This window comes from Hippoglossus stenolepis, chromosome 2 (genome assembly GCF_022539355.2).
Source record: "Hippoglossus stenolepis isolate QCI-W04-F060 chromosome 2, HSTE1.2, whole genome shotgun sequence".
In the NCBI taxonomy this organism is placed as follows: Eukaryota; Metazoa; Chordata; class Actinopteri; order Pleuronectiformes; family Pleuronectidae; genus Hippoglossus; species Hippoglossus stenolepis.
In genome coordinates, this window is record NC_061484.1 from 10,773,193 (window position 1) to 10,793,053 (window position 19,861).

The 19,861-nt window shown below is 41.8% G+C and overlaps 2 protein-coding genes across 2 annotated transcripts; both read right to left on the bottom strand.

Annotated features, from left to right (window-relative positions):
• Nucleotides 1-49: 49 nt before the first annotated feature.
• mcrip2 (MAPK regulated corepressor interacting protein 2) lies at nucleotides 50-7,028 on the bottom strand. Its single transcript, XM_035178280.2, has 5 exons — nucleotides 6,463-7,028; nucleotides 6,234-6,303; nucleotides 4,726-4,859; nucleotides 1,738-1,845; nucleotides 50-510 (listed from the first exon to the last, which is right to left on the bottom strand). Exons 1-5 carry the CDS (start codon nucleotides 6,515-6,517, stop codon nucleotides 440-442), a joined length of 438 nt encoding a protein of 145 aa, XP_035034171.1. The 5' UTR covers nucleotides 6,518-7,028; the 3' UTR covers nucleotides 50-439.
• A 6,185-nt stretch (nucleotides 7,029-13,213) lies between these two features.
• Nucleotides 13,214-18,634, bottom strand: gde1 (glycerophosphodiester phosphodiesterase 1). Its single transcript, XM_035141384.2, has 6 exons — nucleotides 18,122-18,634; nucleotides 17,385-17,560; nucleotides 15,931-16,036; nucleotides 15,280-15,372; nucleotides 13,970-14,181; nucleotides 13,214-13,698 (listed from the first exon to the last, which is right to left on the bottom strand). The coding sequence occupies exons 1-6, from the start codon at nucleotides 18,374-18,376 to the stop codon at nucleotides 13,551-13,553; spliced, it is 990 nt and encodes a 329-aa protein (XP_034997275.1). The 5' UTR covers nucleotides 18,377-18,634; the 3' UTR covers nucleotides 13,214-13,550.
• Nucleotides 18,635-19,861: the final 1,227 nt, after the last annotated feature.

The window sequence follows — 19,861 nt, forward strand, 5'->3', positions numbered from 1 at the left end:
TTGTGTATATCAGCAAAATACATTAATTCGAAGAAATTACCACACAGAATGTTTCTTGAAAGCCATTTTACTTGTTTTGTTCTTCAGTAGATTCATATCCAAAGCTCAGCAAAGACACACATACAGCAGAGCACACTTGATAGAGGAGGAGGAAAAAGAATCTCAACTTCTAAACCAACACGTCACTCAAGTAGAGAGAGACGGGTCTTTTGTCGCAGCCCGCTCTGTTCACAGTCAGGTCAGCGTCGTTGCATTCTTGGCGGTTTTGTCTTGTGCACCCAGTTCTCTCTACGCAGCGTCAAATCAAGGTGACGCGCTGCCCTTTCGCGCCGCAGATCCTGGAGACGGACTCCGCTCCTCCCGCCGTCACTCCTGTGACGCCTTTCGCCGATGGAGCATCAACGCAGTGCTTCCTGTCCCGACTCGAAGCCTCAACCGGTCATGACAGGTTGGCGATGTTGGCGAGGAAGCGCTGAGCCCACCACTCCTCCAGGTCTATGGGCACAAAGTCTGCACAGACAGCGAGAGACACACAACAGAGGGGAATTAAAGTACAATCCATTTTGTTCATCAATTATTAATTTTCTTACATGAATGCCACTACAAATTTGTTATTAAAAAAAAGGAGGGATGATCTGTGCAGATGTAAAAACCTGAAACCTGAGGGACTGTACAAGTGCATTCATACACCGGTCTACTGATGTGGTTACTAAGACATTTGCAGCTTTTATTTGGAGACGAAAATGTCTTCTCTATGGACATTTTTAAGTTTTAGAATGTGTTAAAAATCTTTCAGAGGAGGGACATTCAGATCTTTGAGCTAACTCTTAATGCCGAGGATGTTGAGTGTGCATGTTTACCATTTTAGGATAGCATGTTAGCATGCTAATATTTCCTGAACAACACAAAACTAAACTCGCTGGGGAAGTCTTTAACCAAAGAATTGAAAAAAATTGATTGTCTTGATGGCACTGGAGGAAATGATTGCAGATAATCCTGAGGGCAACACGCACTGAATTCCTGACATTTGTCGAGACGTTGCATTCAAACCCTCAATTTTGAACCTCTTGGTGGCTCTAAAGGAAAAGGGAAGCTATCACCTGTATCGCTAGGGTTCGTCCTCAGGGGACCATACATTTCTGTGCAACAATTTATAGCAATCCACCCAGTAGTTGTTGAAATATTTAAATCTGGACAAAATGACCATGTCATTACTGGAGCAGCAAAACAAAAAAACATCACAATCCAATGGACTGTTGATGAAATTCAGCTAAAAGATCATAGTAATTGCATAACTCAGACTTTAACAACTGTTCATAACAACTGGGAGCCTCAGATCCTTAACTAATATAAAAAGGGTGAAGAAGAATCCATCCTAAGCGACTGAAATGACCTTACAGAGCCTTAGACAGTGTGTGAACCAACAAGTGCTGGTTTATCTGGAACAGTCCGGATCTCGTTAACCAAAGAAGAGTTAAAAATTAAAGAAACATGTTACGACAGTCTCCCTCTGGCTACAGATAAAGCCCTGGTTTGTGATTAATGGTGAGAGATTAGAGCAGCCATTCATGTTTCCTGTTGTGTTTGACTAACCGGTCAGATTACTGGTTCAATGTTCAGCAGGTTACACAGCAGGAGGAGGGTTATCGTTTACTCTAAAAGGTCAGTGAATGGGAACTGGTTGAAAATCCAAATCACCCTGGTGTAAAGTCGCAGAGAGAAGATGCAGGGACTTACTCTTCATTGCAGCACTGGGGGTCTTCTCAGTGTACTGAACGGGCCCCTGGTTGTCGGTCGACTTCCCGACATCCCCGTCCCCCAGCTCCTGCTCCAGCTCCTGCCAAGCTGCACACAAACAAACACAGTATTGAGTAAACTGAGTTACTTTACATGCAACAAGTCTTTTTTTATTTTTATAATACAACTAAACTAGAATGGGACTAGAATACATACCACCACTAAGGCAACAGTCCTCTTATGGAACCACATTTAAATTCACTAGGTCCCGATTTTTATTTAGATCTGCACCAAAATCCACACACTAATAAATATCAGTCCCATAAACATGTCAGATTTTTTTAATCAAGATCCATGAATTATTCTCTAAGAAATCAACCAAAATATTTAGAATAAAGAAAGTGAAAGATAAATTCCTCTATCCGCCACCTGATCCTGATCTGCACCAAAATGTAATGGATTCTTCCCTAACCCATACCACATCCTTCTGTCCAGGAGTTGTTGTTTTTTTTGCATGATATTGTTTACAAACAAACAACAGAACATGGACAGGGGTGAAAACATAACCTTCTTGGAGGAGCTAATAATTGTGTGATCTAATATATGGAATTTCAGAAAGTGAAAAAAAAATCCCTTGATCCGTCCTGGGTTCCGGATCCACACCAAAATTGAATGGGCTCTTCCTTGTGTCATGCCCCACCCATCCACAGAATGTCATGGAAAGCGGTCAAGTAGTTTTTGCGTAAACCTGCTAACAAACAAACAAATGCAGATGAAAACATTACCTCCTTGGCGGAGATGCGCAAATGACATTTTGTTACCTCGGCCAAGAAGGTCATGTTGTCTTCGGTTTGTTTGTTGGTTGTTTATCAGCAGGTTTACGCAGAAACTACTGAATGGATTTCCACTAAACTTGGTGGAGGGATGAAACACGGGCCTAGAAAGAACCCATTACATTTTGGCATGGATCGGTCTGTAATTTTCAGTTTTTTCCCCAGGGAATAATTCATGGATCATGATGAAAAGAATCTGGCATATTTGGAGGACTGATATCTATGAGTTTATGAAATTTGCTGCAGCTTGATTGGAGGTAATGGGACTGTTGGGCCCTAGTGGAGTTGTGCACAATTGTTTGCCTTTTTTGCTCCATTTCTGAACTCATCCTTTACACTCAAACATCCTGGCAGAGCACGCTCCACTTTCAGGAGATTATAACTATAAAGTTGATTTGCAAACACTAATGCAGAGCAGCACACTTAGAACTAAGCTGGACTGTGGTGTGTGTTTATCACCTTCAGCCCCTGAGATGCACATAGTTTGTGCAGCTTGTATAACACAAGGAAGTCAAATATACAGAAAAGATTACAGGAGCCGGTTCTGCATGAGGGAGGGTGAACAACTATGTAATCAGGCCTAGAGGCGACATTTGTTGGTGGTTTTTTTCAGGCTCATCAGGTTTTTTGCCTTGAAACGAGTCGACAGGCTGTGACAGAGGTTTTTCTTTAGGTGTGAGCGCTTGAGAAAAGAAAAAAAGCTCTTTTCCTCAGATGAACTTTAGCGTCACAAACGAACATCACACAACTGGCAGCGTGCCAACAGTAACACAGATAGATAGCTGGTTCAGGCCAAGTCATTCATTTCCACCAGGGCATGAGAGTACTGCCCAGTACTGAGGCATGCTGGGTAAACTTCAAGACAGGGTGAATAGTGCACAGTGAAGGTTTTTCAGCGTTGTTAGGTTTTGCTGACAGTCTCCTCTGAGTGACTGTGTGTGGACAGTTGGTTTTCCCCTCACACCCCATTAGGGCGGCTTCTACTTCGACTTCCAAATAAATATTTTATTTCATATGATAAAGCTACTTAAAGGGAAGGATAAAAGTATAAAACTGTCAGGTTATTCCGCTGCTAACACACTCAATTCATCCATATCAGTAACTCCCACAAGTAAAGAAAGGTAGAGCGATGCAGACAGTCTGTGGTACTGGGAGCACATAGCTCCTGCCTTCAGGTTGGTTAAAGGTAAAAGGATTTTGTGGGTCCTCCTCAGAGACCCTAACGATCCACACCAGCACCACAGGATTCTTTTTTTTCACGGGATTTTCATGTTTCAAAGGAACTGATTTGTCAGTGGGCGGAGATTTTATTCTGCTTGATCTCTTATCTCCAACTAAACCTGCTCCAGAACAGGTTAGCCATTCAGCACAAGTTACCATGTTGATTTACCCCGATACGAAGTGAACGAGCTTCACAGGACTGAAAACCCTGAAGTAAACCTGATAAACGCAAATCCTGCTTCGTAGTACAGGCCTCTGATCATCCTTGAGTCTCAGTTAATGTTTGTGTCATGAGACATCATGTTCAAGAGGCCAAATAAATGACAGCCATCTTTAACCTTTGACCTTTAAAAAACAAAATCTAACCAGGTCATATTTGAGTCCAAACAAACCTTTGGCCAAAATTTGAAGAATCAATCAAGAAGGTTTCCTCACAGAATTCCTGAGCTATTTCATTAGTGGGTGTGGGAAGAACAGACGGAGCAACAGAAAACCTGAAAACACACAACGCCTCCAGCGACTCGCATATCCTGAAATACTGCTGAAAATTATGAAGACGACTACGACTGTTAGTTGTTCTCATCATCAATGAATCTGTTGAATAGTGACGTCTTTATAACTTAATAACTTTTTCTTATTTTGTCCGACTAACCCCCCAAAATTCTGTTAGTTCAGTTTACAGCAGCTGTAACGATTAATCCGATATAAAAAACTGTTGCCGATTCTTTTTCCCTCAATTGACTTCTCACCTCTGATTTAAAACCATTGTCAGCTAAATGTTCTGTTTGAAAATGGTTTCAATTTGTGAAACTGCAGAAAATCAACTCAAACAAATAAAACAACCTCCGACCTTGTAACCTTGAGTCAAACACCTCCAGTCTCTCCTGGCGTCATGATCTACAACCTCCCACCTGATGATCCCGGTGACCCTCACCTTCATACACGAATCTGACGTTCTCCTCGTGTGCTGGAGTGAATCCCTCTGCTGGGCAGCTGGCCTTCTGCGTGGCTGCGCCGTGGTAGCGCTTCCCGTTGAGGCGGTTGAACACGATCTTCGGCGGCGGCGAGCTGGAGAGACGAGAGGGGGGTTAATCACAGAGCGTCAGCTTGAGGGGTTCAGACAAAACAAACACAAAACCCATGTGGAAAATCCCAATATGTACTGATGCAGGACGCCAGGTTAACTTCAGGTAACTTCATTGTTCCTAGACTGGCAGGTGGATTGTTAAACTCTAGTGATGCTCACAGCCTCGGGTGGAGCCTTGAAGCAGGAATATTCATTTGTTTACCTGTAACTAAACAAATATTAATTATGTGTCCTTTTTGGCTTCGATTTGTGCTTATGTGTCTCGAAGCTTCTTTGATAATCCAAGAATGCCTTTCAACAACTGCCAGGAAAAAGGTCACAATGTGCTGCAGAGCTAAAACCACAAGACCCTGGTGGAGAGGAGAAAGAGGGAGAATTGTAGCCTTCATTATGTTATGTTTTAATTTGTTAGTTTAGCACTACCATGAGTGAGGGAAGAACCCCTTACATTTAGGAGGTGCAGATCTGGATCAGGAGGATTTCTTTAACATTGCGAGATAGTTTTACATTTTCATTGATTTCTCAGAATAATTCATGAATCAGACATACAGTATGTAGGGACTGATATAAATGCTCTGTATTTTCATAGCACTTTTCTGGTCTTGATGACCATTTAAAGTGCTTTACAGATCAGTGCATCGAATTGTCCATCACACGTCACTCTCAGTGTCAGCACAGCCATCAAGGGCTCTGGATCTTGCCGAGGACACTGTGTCATACGTAGTGAAGGCATCGAACCACTGACCCTACTGGTTAGTGGACGACCCGCTCTATCTTCTGAGCCCCACCTGCCAGCATCTGGTGCAGATCCACATAAAAATCCACATGTGGCGAATTTAAATGTGGTTTCATGTGGAGACTTAGTGGAGAGGCATGTGCTCTAGTGTCATTCTAGTTCAAAATGCAAGACATCTTGTCGTTGCAATGCATTGTGGTAAATGAGGCCCGTTGTTGGTGCATTAATAACTTAGTCTTTGCTTAAAAATGTCACCTTTTATAATGACATATTAAATAATTATATAAGATTACACTCATGTGTTTCTAATAATTTTGTCCACACCGTCTGCATTAGTGAAGGTTGTAATAGACGGAAGTGACTTTAGCCAAGTGTACAATTAAACAGCTGCTGAATTGATCATAGCACGCACACACGCACGCACGCAGGCACACAGTTTGTAGAGGGTCAGATATTTGTCCGATAATGGAAGCAGCGAGGTCACCCGGGTCACAGCGAGGTGATACACTATCGCTCTGAGGGCGCACGTGAGGAGTAATATTTGGGGCCCACGCTGCTGAAACACACGGACACACAAACAAACACACACATTACACGAACACGGACACACACTACTTACTTGGACGTGAGCCAGGTCGTCGGCCTGAGCTTCAAGTCGCTGAACTTGCTCTCGATCTGCTGTGTTGGACCTGACAGACAAAACCCGGAGGAAAATGATCCACGTGCTCGGTTTGTTATGAAGCTGACGTGACGTTGCATCATGCCGACACACACCCTCACACACACACACCCTCACACACACCCTCAAACACTCCCTCACACGCACACACGCACGCACACTCACTCACCTGTCCTCCGCTGTGTAGCAAGTTTGCTGGGACCTCTGGTGATTGTGTACATCATGTGTTGTAACCGGCAACAGCTCCAGTGTGTGTGTGTGTGTGTGTGTGTGTGTGCGTGTGGGGGTGTATGAACTCCGCAGCTTCCTCTGTCCTCCACCTGACGCAGCCACCACCACCGACCGGACCGACCCGTGTTCCCCGGCCCCGCTGCTCCTCTCTCGGGCCCGACGCCTGCAGCAGAGTCGCTGTGTGGAACCTGCCGCCCTCCTCCTCCTCACCAGCAGGTGTTGAGCCGTGAGGACGCCCGGGCTGGTGTGTAGGTCACCCAAGGAGAAAGCGGCTGCACATGCCGGGGATCAGCGGTAAGTTCTCCCGGAGAGGAGGAGCGTAACCTGTGGTTCCTGAAGCCCGGGGACAGTGACACTCCGGGCCGGACACTCTGCCGTCGCTGTTCCGCTGCTCCGCTGCTGCTCCGGGACTCGGTGCGACTCCTCTGCTCCCTGACAAGGACACTGCACACTTTAGATAATTCATCAGGACGGAAACACACCATCCTTCACCAGCGTAAAGCCACTCAGACTCAACAACACACACGTCCGCTGCTGATTTTCAAAATAAATGCCCAGCACGTGTTTGTTACATCACCAGTGGTAATGTAACAAACACATTAACTTTCTTACTGTGCTTAAGTACAGTTTCCATTAACCTGCACATTACTTAATCAATAAATCAATTTTAAATGTGTATCTGTATTCACAAATCACAATTTGTCTCATAGGGCTTAACAATGTGTGACATTTTCATTAACCCTCAACAAGAGCAGTATATCAAGCAGTCTTGTTGTAATCATAGTCCATGATGAGCTGCCATCACAATCCACAATCCACCATCACAATCCACCACCAGGATCCACCAAGATCCACCATCACAATCATTATCCACCATCACAATCCACCACCAGGATCCACCAAGATCCACCATCCACCACCAAGATCCACCATCACAATCCACAATCAACCATCCCGATCTATGGTCCACGATCACAATCTACGGTCCACCATCACAACCCACTTTAGTAGATTTATTTTTCACTTTTACTCCACTACATATATCAGAATGTATCTATACGTTCTTCTCCGCCTAATTTTTGGGCTTTACAAAGCATTGTGATACATGCTCACATTTTTTTATTCTTAAAAGTAATAGGCCCTGCCTTCTTCAATGAGAGCAAAGCTGCGGCAGCAGCATCATTCTAGAAGAAACAGCTCAAATGGATTTGAAAGAGGCCATAAAATACAACATAGATTAAAATTACATACAAAAGCCAAAAGAGAAAATAATAAATAATAAGAATAAAAATGTATGTAGAGGGAGGAGAATAGGACCCAGGTCCAATTTGGCAAATCAAGGTGAGAGCACCTCAGCAGTGAAGAGGCTGATGGAGCGCAGGTGTGTCAGCATTCAGTCCTGCTCCTGTGATCTCACCTGTGCACGTGTCCTCTTGGTAAGCCAAACACACTTTTTGTGTTTGTGTCTTTTTTTAGTTTCTTTTGCAAAGGGTCATAACAGTCCAGGAGTAGTGGCAGTGGCGAGGTATGAAAATGTTTTTTTTACTATTAAGCTGTGTTAGGTGATAAGACTGAAAATAACGTGCTGTGTTCATTTTACAGGCAAAGTGCTTGTTGCCATTTATTTTTTATTCATTTTATATTGTTTTATTTCCTGTATTTTAGTATGTGGAGAATAGTGTTAATCTGCCTTTTGTACTTTATTTGTGGTAAAACTGCCAAGTATCACTGCCATGGATTTCTAATTTTCAGCATTATTAACCCACATTGGGATGTTACCTACAGTTTCTGATGAAAACATGGAAACATTAAAAATAACCCAATTCATCTGTCTGATATTCGACCTCTTGAAAATCCAAATACAGTGTACATGAAGTGGAGGGTTGGGATTTTCTTTAATACTTATGAGGAGGATGCGTGTGAGAGGCTTTTACTTTGAAGTCGGGAACTCCTCATTTGCGCGCTCGTTGTTTCCGGTCGGACAACTTTACGCAGGCGGGCACCCCCGTCCTTCAGTGACGTCACAACACACCCCCTCAGACAGTTCTGGAGGAGGGGCTGCAGGATCACCTTTCACCTATAAAAGCAAACGCTCACAGGGATAAACATGTTCACTGAGAAAATGGGGAGAATAAGAATCGATATTTTTCTGCAGACGTTGTAGATATTCTTGCTCTCTAAATATTCTTAAGTAATAACTAATGAAGTCTGACAATTGATCCGTTGCCATGACAGCGTGCATGGTGCCACTCTGAACCCTGGATCACTAGTTGTAAACCGTCCACTTCATGTTGCGTCAGGTCTTATTCTGTTTGGTTCCTCCTGTATCAGCCCTGTGAGACGTCAGCTAACCTGTGACAGTAGCTGAAGATCAGCCGGCACCAGCAGTGGCTCAGACGGGCTTATCCAGGGTGATATCCAACACAACATCCCCCTCATTCAGCTGCACTATCTGGGCCAGTCACCTGAGTCTCTGGGCCCACAAGCTAATCATCAACAGTCCACACACCTCAGCCTGAGTATCTACAGCAGCACAGAGGCCAACCTGAGGTCAAACTATAGCTGAGTAGTACTGAGGGAGATAAGTTTATCAGTGCCCACCTTTCCCCATCTATTGAACTTTTTCTTTTTAGAGTCAGCGTCTGTTTAAAACAGTTTGGGCAGATGTTCAGTTTTTAACAAGGTAGTAAATAGTGTATTTTCCCATCAGTTGATGGCCTGTCCCTTCAAAATACTTTGTTTCATTATGCTTGAGAGTTTAACTAAGTGTGAAATGGGTTAAAAATATTCAAACCTGGAAATGTCAGTGTCAGAAGTATTTTTCGGTACTTCCTATCTCAGCGAGTTCACCTCCCACTCCCACCATCGGACCGCTCAACTCCGCTAAACCGCCATAAGATTGCACTTTATAATATTTGCACTACCACTAATCAGTATTACTTACATTCTCATTATTTCATTCTACTCGGTAATATTTTGTATTTTAGTGTATAATTTGTATTTTAGGTGTATATTATTTTAGTTTTTATATAAACATTTTTTGCTTGTGTGGTTCTTTCAAAATACAATATATTTGAGCATGGTTAGAAGGGAGCCTGTGACTCAAGATTTTCATTGCCAACCCATTATTCTTGGACATAAGTTTTCCTCTGATGTCACTTTGCTGTTCCAGGGTGCAAGAAAACAAACAATGTCACTTGGAAATGAGATATCACACATTTAATTTAATTTAATTCAATCATTCATCACAATATTCAACCAGGAAATCATGAATTATTTCTCAAGTTCTTTAAGTCTCAATTCTTATAGTGACACTCTAATGTATTTAAACTTGTCAAGTCGGCTCAGATTAAATTCTGCATGGATCAACCACAAAAGCAGCTGATAGTGTACAAACAGAGATGGTGTAGCATTCAGTCTGAAAGCTTTTCTAACAGAGAATAAAACATGAGGTATAATTAAAACCAGTTTGTAAGGCCCTGAAGTCGTCTCACTGGCAGTTTACTGTACATTGTTGGTGTTAGCAGTTACACCTCTGCTTTTTCTGCAATGAAACATGTTCACCATTTTCTGTTTTATTTCCGTCTCCTTGCTGCCCATCACTGCACCGTATCTGAGGTGCTGCTTTCGTATACATTTCAGAAGTCAGTCTGTCACATTCACTCAGACGTCAGAGTCTCATTACTCAACTCTACTGCACTTTTAAAGCCTCACAAATCTCTGTACATTCACTCCTTCATTTCTTGCTACTACTTATTTGATTGCTGTTGTTATCATGTGGAGCAACACAAATTTGAGAAAAGCTGCAAAAGGATGATTTGTTCTTACTAAAGACCCACAGACGAAGACAAATATAAAGGCTAAAAGTGACTAGTATCTGCTCTATAGACACAGTTAGGTCCACCACTGAGGAGCAACGAGAAAATTACATTATTTCAAAATAATACTAATACTTAGCTGTGTAATCATGAGATTGTATTGCTTCTGAATGCAGCTGCCCCACAGAGGCCTATGGCAAGCCGTTTGAGCATTTATTCCATATCCTTGATATCAAATGTCAGTCCCCTCCACTAGTTCAGTCTTTGTCAGCACTAGTTGGACATTTGGTCGCACTAGTTCAGCATCTTACTGTACTAGTTGAACAAAAAATCTTACTAGTCACACTTTTTCAGCAACTAGTGGCACTTTTGTTCAACTAGTTACAACAGAAACCTTACTAGTAACACTGTGAGCCGCACTAGTAGCACCAAAGTCTCTACTAGTAAGCTTTTTGCTGCACTAGTGGCCCTCTGGACCGAACTAGTAATGCTGAAAGTGTTACTAGCTAACTAGTGAGCTGCAAAGGCTCTGACATGTAAGCTAGTCAAACATGGATTCAGCTCACTAGTAAACTAGTGGCCTCCAATTTTCTGCACTAGTTGAACTAGTGGGAGCCAAAATGCACACTAGTAAGCTAGTGCAGGCAAAATACCCACTAGTTTACTAGTAAAAGCCTATTTTGACCTTACTAGCAAACTAGTGAGGTGCGAAATGTGTACTAGTAAACTAGTGGGGTCAAAAAACCCACTAGTTTACTAGTAAACGCCTATTTTGACCTTACTAGCAAACTAGTGAGGCTAAAAGGGTTTACTAGTAAGCTAGTGACAGCGAAAATGCCTACTAGCTTACTAGTGGCAGTAGTTGCATTGCATGCTAATGAGGGGCATAAATTGAAGCTTCCTATTGGCTCTCCAGCAAGAGCTCCACCCAGCAAAAATTTAACCCTATAAAGCCTGATGAGGTTTCACTGCTGTGAACCGCCAGCTCCTTGCTTACTATCCATACAGAATAAAGCACGCAAATGTGTGTGTGCGTCAGATTCATAATTTTTCAAACAACAATGAAACAAAGGTGAAAATGTTTTAACATTATAAATAAAGTTTATTAATCAGCTGTCACGCTTCCTAAGCAGGCTTTCTTATCTCTACACATTTTATTGTTATGTGTTTCTACGTTTCATTTCTATCTTTTAAATATCTGATTGTTCTTAGTATACCTGTTCTTGCTTTTTGCTGCCTCTTTCGTTTATTATAAATTTTATTGCTTGGTTTTATTGTGCAGTATTTGCACTTGTTTTAATAAGTCTGTTTTTATTTTTTGTTGTTTCTTCACTTTATTGTAAAACACTTTGAGCTACTAATGAACCCTAATGAATCAACATTTAATCAAATATAACGTTTTAGGCATGGCTGCTAAAATAACTCTCTTATGCCATACAAGAATGTTGCTAAAAGGTTTAGATCAACACAATTCAGAGCGGGCACTTTAAGGCTTTGAAACACAGTTTGAACACTGACCAATCAAAATCCTTGTCCCGCCTACTTCATTTGCTTGCAGTCCACTAGTTTACTAGTGGACATTTGCGCCTCACTAGTGACACTAGTAAATTATGTTATCACTAATTTAGTCATTGCCTTATTCGTTTGTATATGGCAAGCTTTCAATTGAAAAGTAGTAAAGAAAAGCTACTCAGTTCATTTAGCACTGTCATCTACTGGCGATAGTAAATGCTGCAGCAGATCAACATACACTGACCTCCAACATAAGTCAGATTAGTTGTTCATAATATAATAGCATAATACCTTCAGTGGGCCTACAATGGCATATTCATGTATTTGGATCATTTCTGCACCTTCGGATCATTTTTTTGTATCCATTTCAATTATATTCTGCTGGCATTACAGGCTTCTTCCAAGCTGAGATTTGACTTTTCTGTACATCTATTAGAAATCTATTCAAAATTTAAAAAATGCTAAAACATTTTCACCTTTGTTTCATTGTTGTTCGAAAAAAATAATGAATCTGACGCACACACATGTACGTGCATTATTCTGTTTGGATAGTAAGCAAGGAGCTGGCGGTTCACAGCAGTGAAACCTCATCAGGCTTTATAGGGTTACATTTTTGCTGGGTGGAGCTCTTGCTGGAGAGCCAATAGGAAGCTTCAATTTATCCCCCTCATTAGCATGTGTTGCAAGAAGTGCAGCTAGTAAGCTAGTAGGCATTTTCGCTGTCACTAGCTTACTAGTAAACCCAAAAAAAGGTCAAAAAAACACTTCAACTAGTAAACTAGTGCACATTTCAACCCCACTAGCTTACTAGTAAACATTTTGCACCTCACTAGTTTGCTAGTAAGGTCAAAATAGGTGTTTACTAGTAAACTAGTGGGTATTTTGCCTGCACTAGCTTACTAGTGTGCATTTGGGCTCCCACTAGTTCACTAGTGCAGAAAATTGGAGGCCACTAGTTTACTAGTGAGCTGAATCCATGTTTGACTAGCTTACATGTCAGAGCTTTTGCAGCTCACTAGTTCGGTCCAGAGGGCCACTAGTGCGGCAAAAAGCTTACTAGTAGAGACTTTGGCTCTACTAGTGTGGCTCACAGTGTTACTAGTAAGGTTTCTGTTGTAACTAGTTGAACAAAAGTGCCACTAGTTGCTGAAAAAGAGTGACTAGTAAGATTTTTTTGTTCAACTAGTACAGTAAGATACTGACCTAGTGCGACCAAATGTCCAACTAGTGCTGACAAAGACCGAAGTAGTGGAGGGGACATTCGATATCAAGGATATGGAATAAATGCTCAAACGGCTTGCCATACATGACATTATAGTATAGTGCATATATACTGTAGAGACAGCAAGATGGAAGCAATTATCAAGACAATAAAATCATTGTATTCCTGAGTGGGTGAATACAGTACATTCGATTAAGGTCTATTATAGACACTTACTACAAAAATGCTTGTATTGAAGCTATTACAAACCATGTCTGAGAGAATTCATCATCACATTAAAATGATTATGTCCAAATAAAACCTGTTACGCGGCATCATGTTACTAAGAATGGCACCCAGTCTGATTAGATTAAATCAAAACAGTGGCTCCTGTGTGTTCTCCTCCACCACGACACATGTCGGTGAGGAGAAGTGAAACATCTCGTCCATGAGGGCTTTTGTCTCAAGTGTGTGTTTGAGCCTTTCTGTCTGGTGTCAGTAATGAGGTTCACAGTCTTCCACCAGGCTGTCTGTGATGTAGTTGACTTGGAGCAGCGTGTGGTAATAGTCCTTCTCAGCTTTTGTGTTGACTGTCCAGGCTACAACCTCCACCCCTCTCTGGGCCCAGTACTGCACGTAGTCCCTGTATACAGTACAGAACACACACACACTCAGTTATACTCTGGTACAAACAACAGGATTTATGTTACACACGTTAGTACTTTCTTGGTGACTTTGTTAATACTTCTAGTTTACATTTCACTGAGCGAATATTTCATGTATAAAATATATTTTAATGTCTGGTAATATTTAATAATACAAATACACAGGACAGGCTTCTCACGGCCCATTAACTATCCCTTTAAGGTTCTAGTTTGGATGAGGGTATATGATTCTCAGCTGCAGAAACTCACAGTGAGACAAAGTTCTTTTGTATTAGGAAGGCTGAGTTGCCACAGAGCTTCCACAGCACATGATGATGAGCCCAGTCCAGAACTATGTCCATCAGTGTCATCCAGTGGCGTTTCCAAAGCGAGGAGAATCGCGGGGCACCGTCTCCTAACCGACTCAGACTCCACGGTCGATGTGTCAGTGCTGTGACCACCTCTGGGTCACTCTGTCTCATCTGGGGGAAGAACAGAAACAAAGTGCTGGTTATGTTTGCTGAACACAGAGGTTAGCTAGGAACATGTTTTAGATTATTATATTTATATTTATTAGTGGTTTCTGAAGGTTTCAACAAGATAAATTGGAGTGAAATTTAAGACCTATGTCAGGTATGACAGAAGAAAGGAACATCAGAGTCCCAGTATTACTTAAGTGACTAGAGTCTCAAACTACAAGCAGGGAAAGTAGGTATCCATCGTCTTTCCCACAGCCAAGTGTACTGGGATCAATTCTGTTGATCAGCTATCAGTTCCATATTGGTGTTGTTTGATTTCAGTCTCAACATCTGTATGACTGAGAAAGAACTACAACACAGTCATTACAATCTATGCATGCTGCCAAAACATTTCTCTGAAGAAATAAAAACATTTTATCAGCTTTTTGTTAAATGAACATTCAAAAAATTAGGACCTTTTTTAATGCCTAAAATTCAGATTATTAGATTTTAGATTTTTAAAGACTCCGCAGAACACCCTGTTAATCAGAACCAGTATTGTAACAATGGAACATTGGGAGAGACGAGCCTGTTTTGTTCCACACGATTTTCTCCTTTTCTGTGTCTTTTCTATTCTTACAGTTGCTTGAACCTGCACTAATTGTATTAAGGTTGTAATGATTATATGCGTTCACATTGATGCATTCAGATGGGGACTAAGTAAGGTGTAAGTACAGATTATGGCTTAGGCCCAGGCAGAGTATAGGTCCAAGATAATAAGAAACACCACGTTGGGTTGTTGCTGCAGATATGCAACTATACTCCGTTTTAAGGAACATGGTATTTAGGGTTGGAGTCCAGCTGTTTGAGCCATGCTACACTATTTTGTTAATGCAGATATAATGGAAGGGAGTTGAAAACAAAGGATCACATTTAGTTATGTAGGCTACAGTATGTGCAGCCTGCTCAAACTGAAAGTATCAAACTGTTAATTTCTCCTTTACTGGATCGTCAATACAGTCACTGACAACTCGTCTTAAGTTTCACCCTTTTGGACAAGTGTGTGTTTTTTCAGTCCAACTCTTTTCTTTCTTTCTTCACACTTTGCAGGCGCCCACTTACCCTGTAGATGACTTTAAGCTCAAAGGAGCAGACGATGCTGCTGTTGTAGAGGACTGGATGTTTCTTATACAACTCTTTAAGGGCTGCGGCTGCCTGAGAGGAGAGCAGGGAAATGTGGTTATTGCAGTTCAGTCGACTGTTGGCAGTGTATACGCATGTGTGTCTGAGGCTTTAAGTCGTTGTGTTTGTGTTCCTGTGCATCCGCTTGGTGGTAACTAGCAGCTGTGTGTGCGTGTGGACACACAGAAGCCGGCCTGAAACAACCACCACCACACAGCTCTGCATTCCGTACTCGTCTAAAATATGTGCTAAGTAAGGAATCAGATATCATGTGGTCACAAGTGCAATGACGCAAACTTTAATTGGTATGAGCTTTAGAAAAGTAACAAAGTAAATTAATAACTTAAAAATAACTTTCCACCCTGGGTAATAAGGAAAGAAATGTACTTGATTAATTTAAACAACCCTACCCACCCCATGCAGATATTCTATGATCAGTTTGTGCTGGAACGCAGTAAACACTATCTCTGGTCTATTTTAAACACATCAGCATTATGGAATGTTGACTGGATTCAGATCAATTCAATCAACAAAGTATGACAGACATGTGCAGACTGGATATAATCGGGTTGTTGGTTTTGTTGGCTGCACCTCATCTGGATGACCTTTGACATCAAAGTAGATGACAAGTTGCAGTTTGATGCATTCCTCCACGGCCTCTTCCAGGGTTGGGATCGTCTCTCCTGCAAACTTCTCTCTAGTGACGGAGGACACAAAAGTGACACTGCTACGTCAGACTTGCATGCATCCAAATTAACTGGGAAACAACACGTTTGACTTTAACAGGCATTATCTCTCTGCTGTAGTGAAATGAAATGGATGTGATAATGTTCATGAGAAGAACCTGACCGATTTAACAGTTGGCTGATGAAAAACATACTTGGCGATATGAAAACGTTTTTCACAGAATAAACAAACACAAAGACGAGTACCGTATTTATGTTTACATTTTACATAAAAAAATGTTCAAGGTCTATGTCTAATTGTATTTTTGTTTTCTTTGTGTTTAATAAAGTCTATGGTTAAACTGAATAAACACTCATACACAACTCTATTACTTTAGAGAGAGAAAAAATCTAAGACATCTGTCATTAACAGTTTTTGAGCATGGCAGATGTCCTGTTATTTATACACCCATAGTATTTGTCAGACACTAAGCTAAAAGCTTATGCCAATTAAAAATCTCTCCCTGATTCTTACTCCTATATGTTTCATACGCTCATATTAAGATAGAAAATTGTTGTGTTTTTTGTGTTCTATAATATCTTGTATCGTTGGTGATTAAGAAGATAAATGCGGTGTGCATTTGCGTCTTCCTCCGGCTGAAGACTGGTGCTGTTTCAAGAAGCCCCCTGGGTCACTAGTCGCCTGTGCATTACCTACAGCAACTTCCCTGTTTGCTTTCAAATAAACGTCTTATTGTGATTTCGGGGTTAATTACAGCAAAGCTTTTCTCACACACATCTTGGAGCTGACCAACATCTATTGTTACTATTAAAACTCTGTAAAATGACAATTTCAATGGACATGTGTATCTGAACAGTTGTTTCTGGACAAAGTGCATTTCTAAGAGAACCAGTTAATCATTGGAGAGACAGACGCTGATAAGGTAGATTAAAATAGAGAACAACCAACCGTAATCCACACTTTAAATTCCAGCCTACTCAAAAACACACAACTTGTCAAACCTTCTGCCACACCTCGAAGAGTTGCTACTCTAGACACATTTGTCAAAAACCTTCTTCCCTGCCATCCCTTAAGTCAACTAACTCATTTCATTAAGCCTACAGTGACATTTGAACTCTGCATTCAGCAGGAAATCAGCAAGATGTACGAGTAGTTTTAATGAAAATATTGAAATGCAACACAATCAGCTGCTGCTTAAGATGGTTTTCATTCTGAAAACAGCAAGCTGGTGGAAACACTTAGTGGCATTTTTTTGGGATGGATCTCTGGTATTCTATCAGCTTAGAACCTAAAGCATGAAAAAGTATATTTCCCTGCAGGCTTGTGTTTGCTTTCCTAGATATATTCCCCTTTCTTACCTAAGTCGATGTTTAGCAGCTGCATCCAGTTTACGCAAGTCAGAGAATCTCATCTGGCTGAGTGGTCCTGACCCGTTAGTGGTCCGGTCCACAGTCTCGTCATGCATGAGTATTGCAACGCCGTCTGCAGAGAACTCCAGGTCCAGCTCCACACCTGCTGCCCCATTTTTCTTGGCCTGGAGTAGAACAGATGGATGTGAGAGTTGGAAGCAACGTATTTCAGGAGGGTTTGTATCTGGGTATAATATTCAACTAACAAAATTGAAGCTCAGTTAGCTCCAATGTCATCCTGCAAAAATGTATGTGAAAAAAATGTTCTGAATACGGATTTCAGCATGGTAGCTTTGTTAATGTGAAAACGGGTTTAGAAAGATACTGTGAGATGAAGAGAGGAAATATGAAAAGATTTGGACACGTGTGCATGTTCTCTCTGTGTCTGTGGAGGCTTTCTCCACGTACTCTTCTTCTAAAACTCCCAAATAAAAAAAATTCTGCATTTAGTTCATGTGGTGTATTAGCTCCTCACAGCTTTTACAACTGTCCTGCTGTGTGCAAGTGGACTTGGTTCACTGAGTATCAGTGTGGGTGGTGGTTAAATAGGACATGATGTCCTGATGGAGGGCTGGTGTTTTCTGTCCATATTTTAACAGTACACATGTAAATTCCTGTCAGATTATAGTACCATGGACAGACGCCCTCTTTAAGAAGGATCAGCAGCATGCACGTGTATCTCTCACCTCCCGGATGGCTGCTATCGTGTTCTCCGGTGCGTCGTGCCCCCCGCCCCGGTGGGCCACCGCTGACACCTCGCCGGAGCCGGGGTGCAGGACCTGCTGGGCTCGGCTGGCCGGTACCTGAGGGAACCTTAACATGGCCATCAACAGGTAGAGGGACGCGGTGAGGACGGTGGTCCACAGCGGGCTCCTGGTCCCCAGCAGGACCAGCACGAACACCACCGAGTACAGGGTGACTTCATCCCCCAGCTGCAGCATTGTTGCCCTCTGGTGTCAGTCTGTCTCCCTGAAACCTCCGCTGATTGCCAGCTGACTGGCCGCTAATGCTAGCTACTATTAGCCACTCGTCCTGCTGATGTCTTCACATGTCCAGCTCAGGCTCCAGCACCATAGACTCTTTATATAAACAGTCCAGTAAATAGAGCTGGGAGGAGAAGCTCCTGACACAGGGAGACATTAATGGGTAACAGCGGTAGCTCGTAGAGGCACTTCCGGTGTCAACAGAAACTACCACTGATATGTAAAGGCAGCTGGCTTTGATGTCCCACTGTTTGGAGGCAGCTGGCTTTGATGTCCCACTGTTGGGAGGCAGCTGGCTTTGATGTCCCACTGTTTGGAGGCAGCTGTCACAGTTGCCACAAGTGTGTGGGGGCAGTTGTCATTCTCTGAGAGCAACTAAAGCTGTTTGTGATTCATTCAATGAGTTAATTTATATATTATTGGCACTATCCCGAAACCAATCACTGCACCTTAGCACCGCACGTGCCCATAACTTATTGTTCTTACTGTATATATTGTTGTTTCATGTCCGATTGTTGTTTTTATGTCCAAATGCACCAACCACACCAAGGCAATTTCCTGTATGTGTAAATATACTTGGCAATTAAAAGAATTCTGATTCTGATTCTGAGATATATATATATATCTTCTTATGGAAGTTTATTACATAGTTTGTTAGCTCTCGGGGGGTTTGACTCAAAATGAATCAAGAGAAGCTCCACATCTATCAGATCCATATGCATGATCTTGATGTCTATGGATAGGTAAGAACTCAAAGATCTGTTACAGTGTGACTGATACTGTACATGATTAAAGTGTGATAAACCAAAGGCAAACTTAAATTTGTATCCTTGCCTTAAATTCTACATACTGTAAGTTGGTGAATAATTCCATGATAGCAATGATGCACAGAGATGCCACTGCTCATGTTGCAATTTATTGACTACAACTGTACCAAAGTAGATGAAAATACCACAAAGAAAGTTTTTATCAACGGTAGGATTAGACACACTCTCCATTTATATTTATTCTCTCTAGGCTGAATAACTGTATTCTGTGCTTTTGTGTTAAAAGACGCCAAAGAGAGACTCACACACTTTTACTTTCCAATTGCATATAAACTATTTACAGTTGTATTAACTATCATAAGTGGACTTTGGCCTAAACGGCTGTGGCAACTGACAGCTGCCTCAAATCGCGGCAGTTTCTGTTGCCACCGGAAGTGCCTCTACGTGCTGCCGCTGCCACGATTTGAGCTTGCTGTCTCTCCAGGCAGACACTTCACACTGCGGAGGAAACCGAAGCTCTTCCCGAAGGTTCCGTGTAGTTTCTCCAAAGTCGAAATACTGTCACAAAGTCTACACCTTTTGATATATATTTTTAAGAGACATTTAAAAAAAAGTCTCAGGTGAAAGTGACAACTTTCCCACGAGGAGGCACGCGGCAAAACAAAACATAAATAAA

Coding starts and splice junctions, on each gene's coding strand:
- gde1 (XM_035141384.2), bottom strand. CDS start 18,376: ATGCTGCAGCTGGGGGATGAAGTCACCCTGTACTCGGTGGTGTTCGTG. Junction 15,373..15,930: donor TCAAAGGTCATCCAGATGAG/GTGCAGCCAACA, acceptor CTCTCCTCTCAG/GCAGCCGCAGCCCTTAAAGA. Junction 13,699..13,969: donor CAAAAGAACTTTGTCTCACT/GTGAGTTTCTGC, acceptor TACTGTATACAG/GGACTACGTGCAGTACTGGG.
- mcrip2 (XM_035178280.2), bottom strand. CDS start 6,517: ATGATGTACACAATCACCAGAGGTCCCAGCAAACTTGCTACACAGCGG. Junction 6,304..6,462: donor TGCTACACAGCGGAGGACAG/GTGAGTGAGTGT, acceptor TTTGTCTGTCAG/GTCCAACACAGCAGATCGAG. Junction 4,860..6,233: donor ACGACCTGGCTCACGTCCAA/GTAAGTAGTGTG, acceptor TCGTCTCTCCAG/CTCGCCGCCGCCGAAGATCG.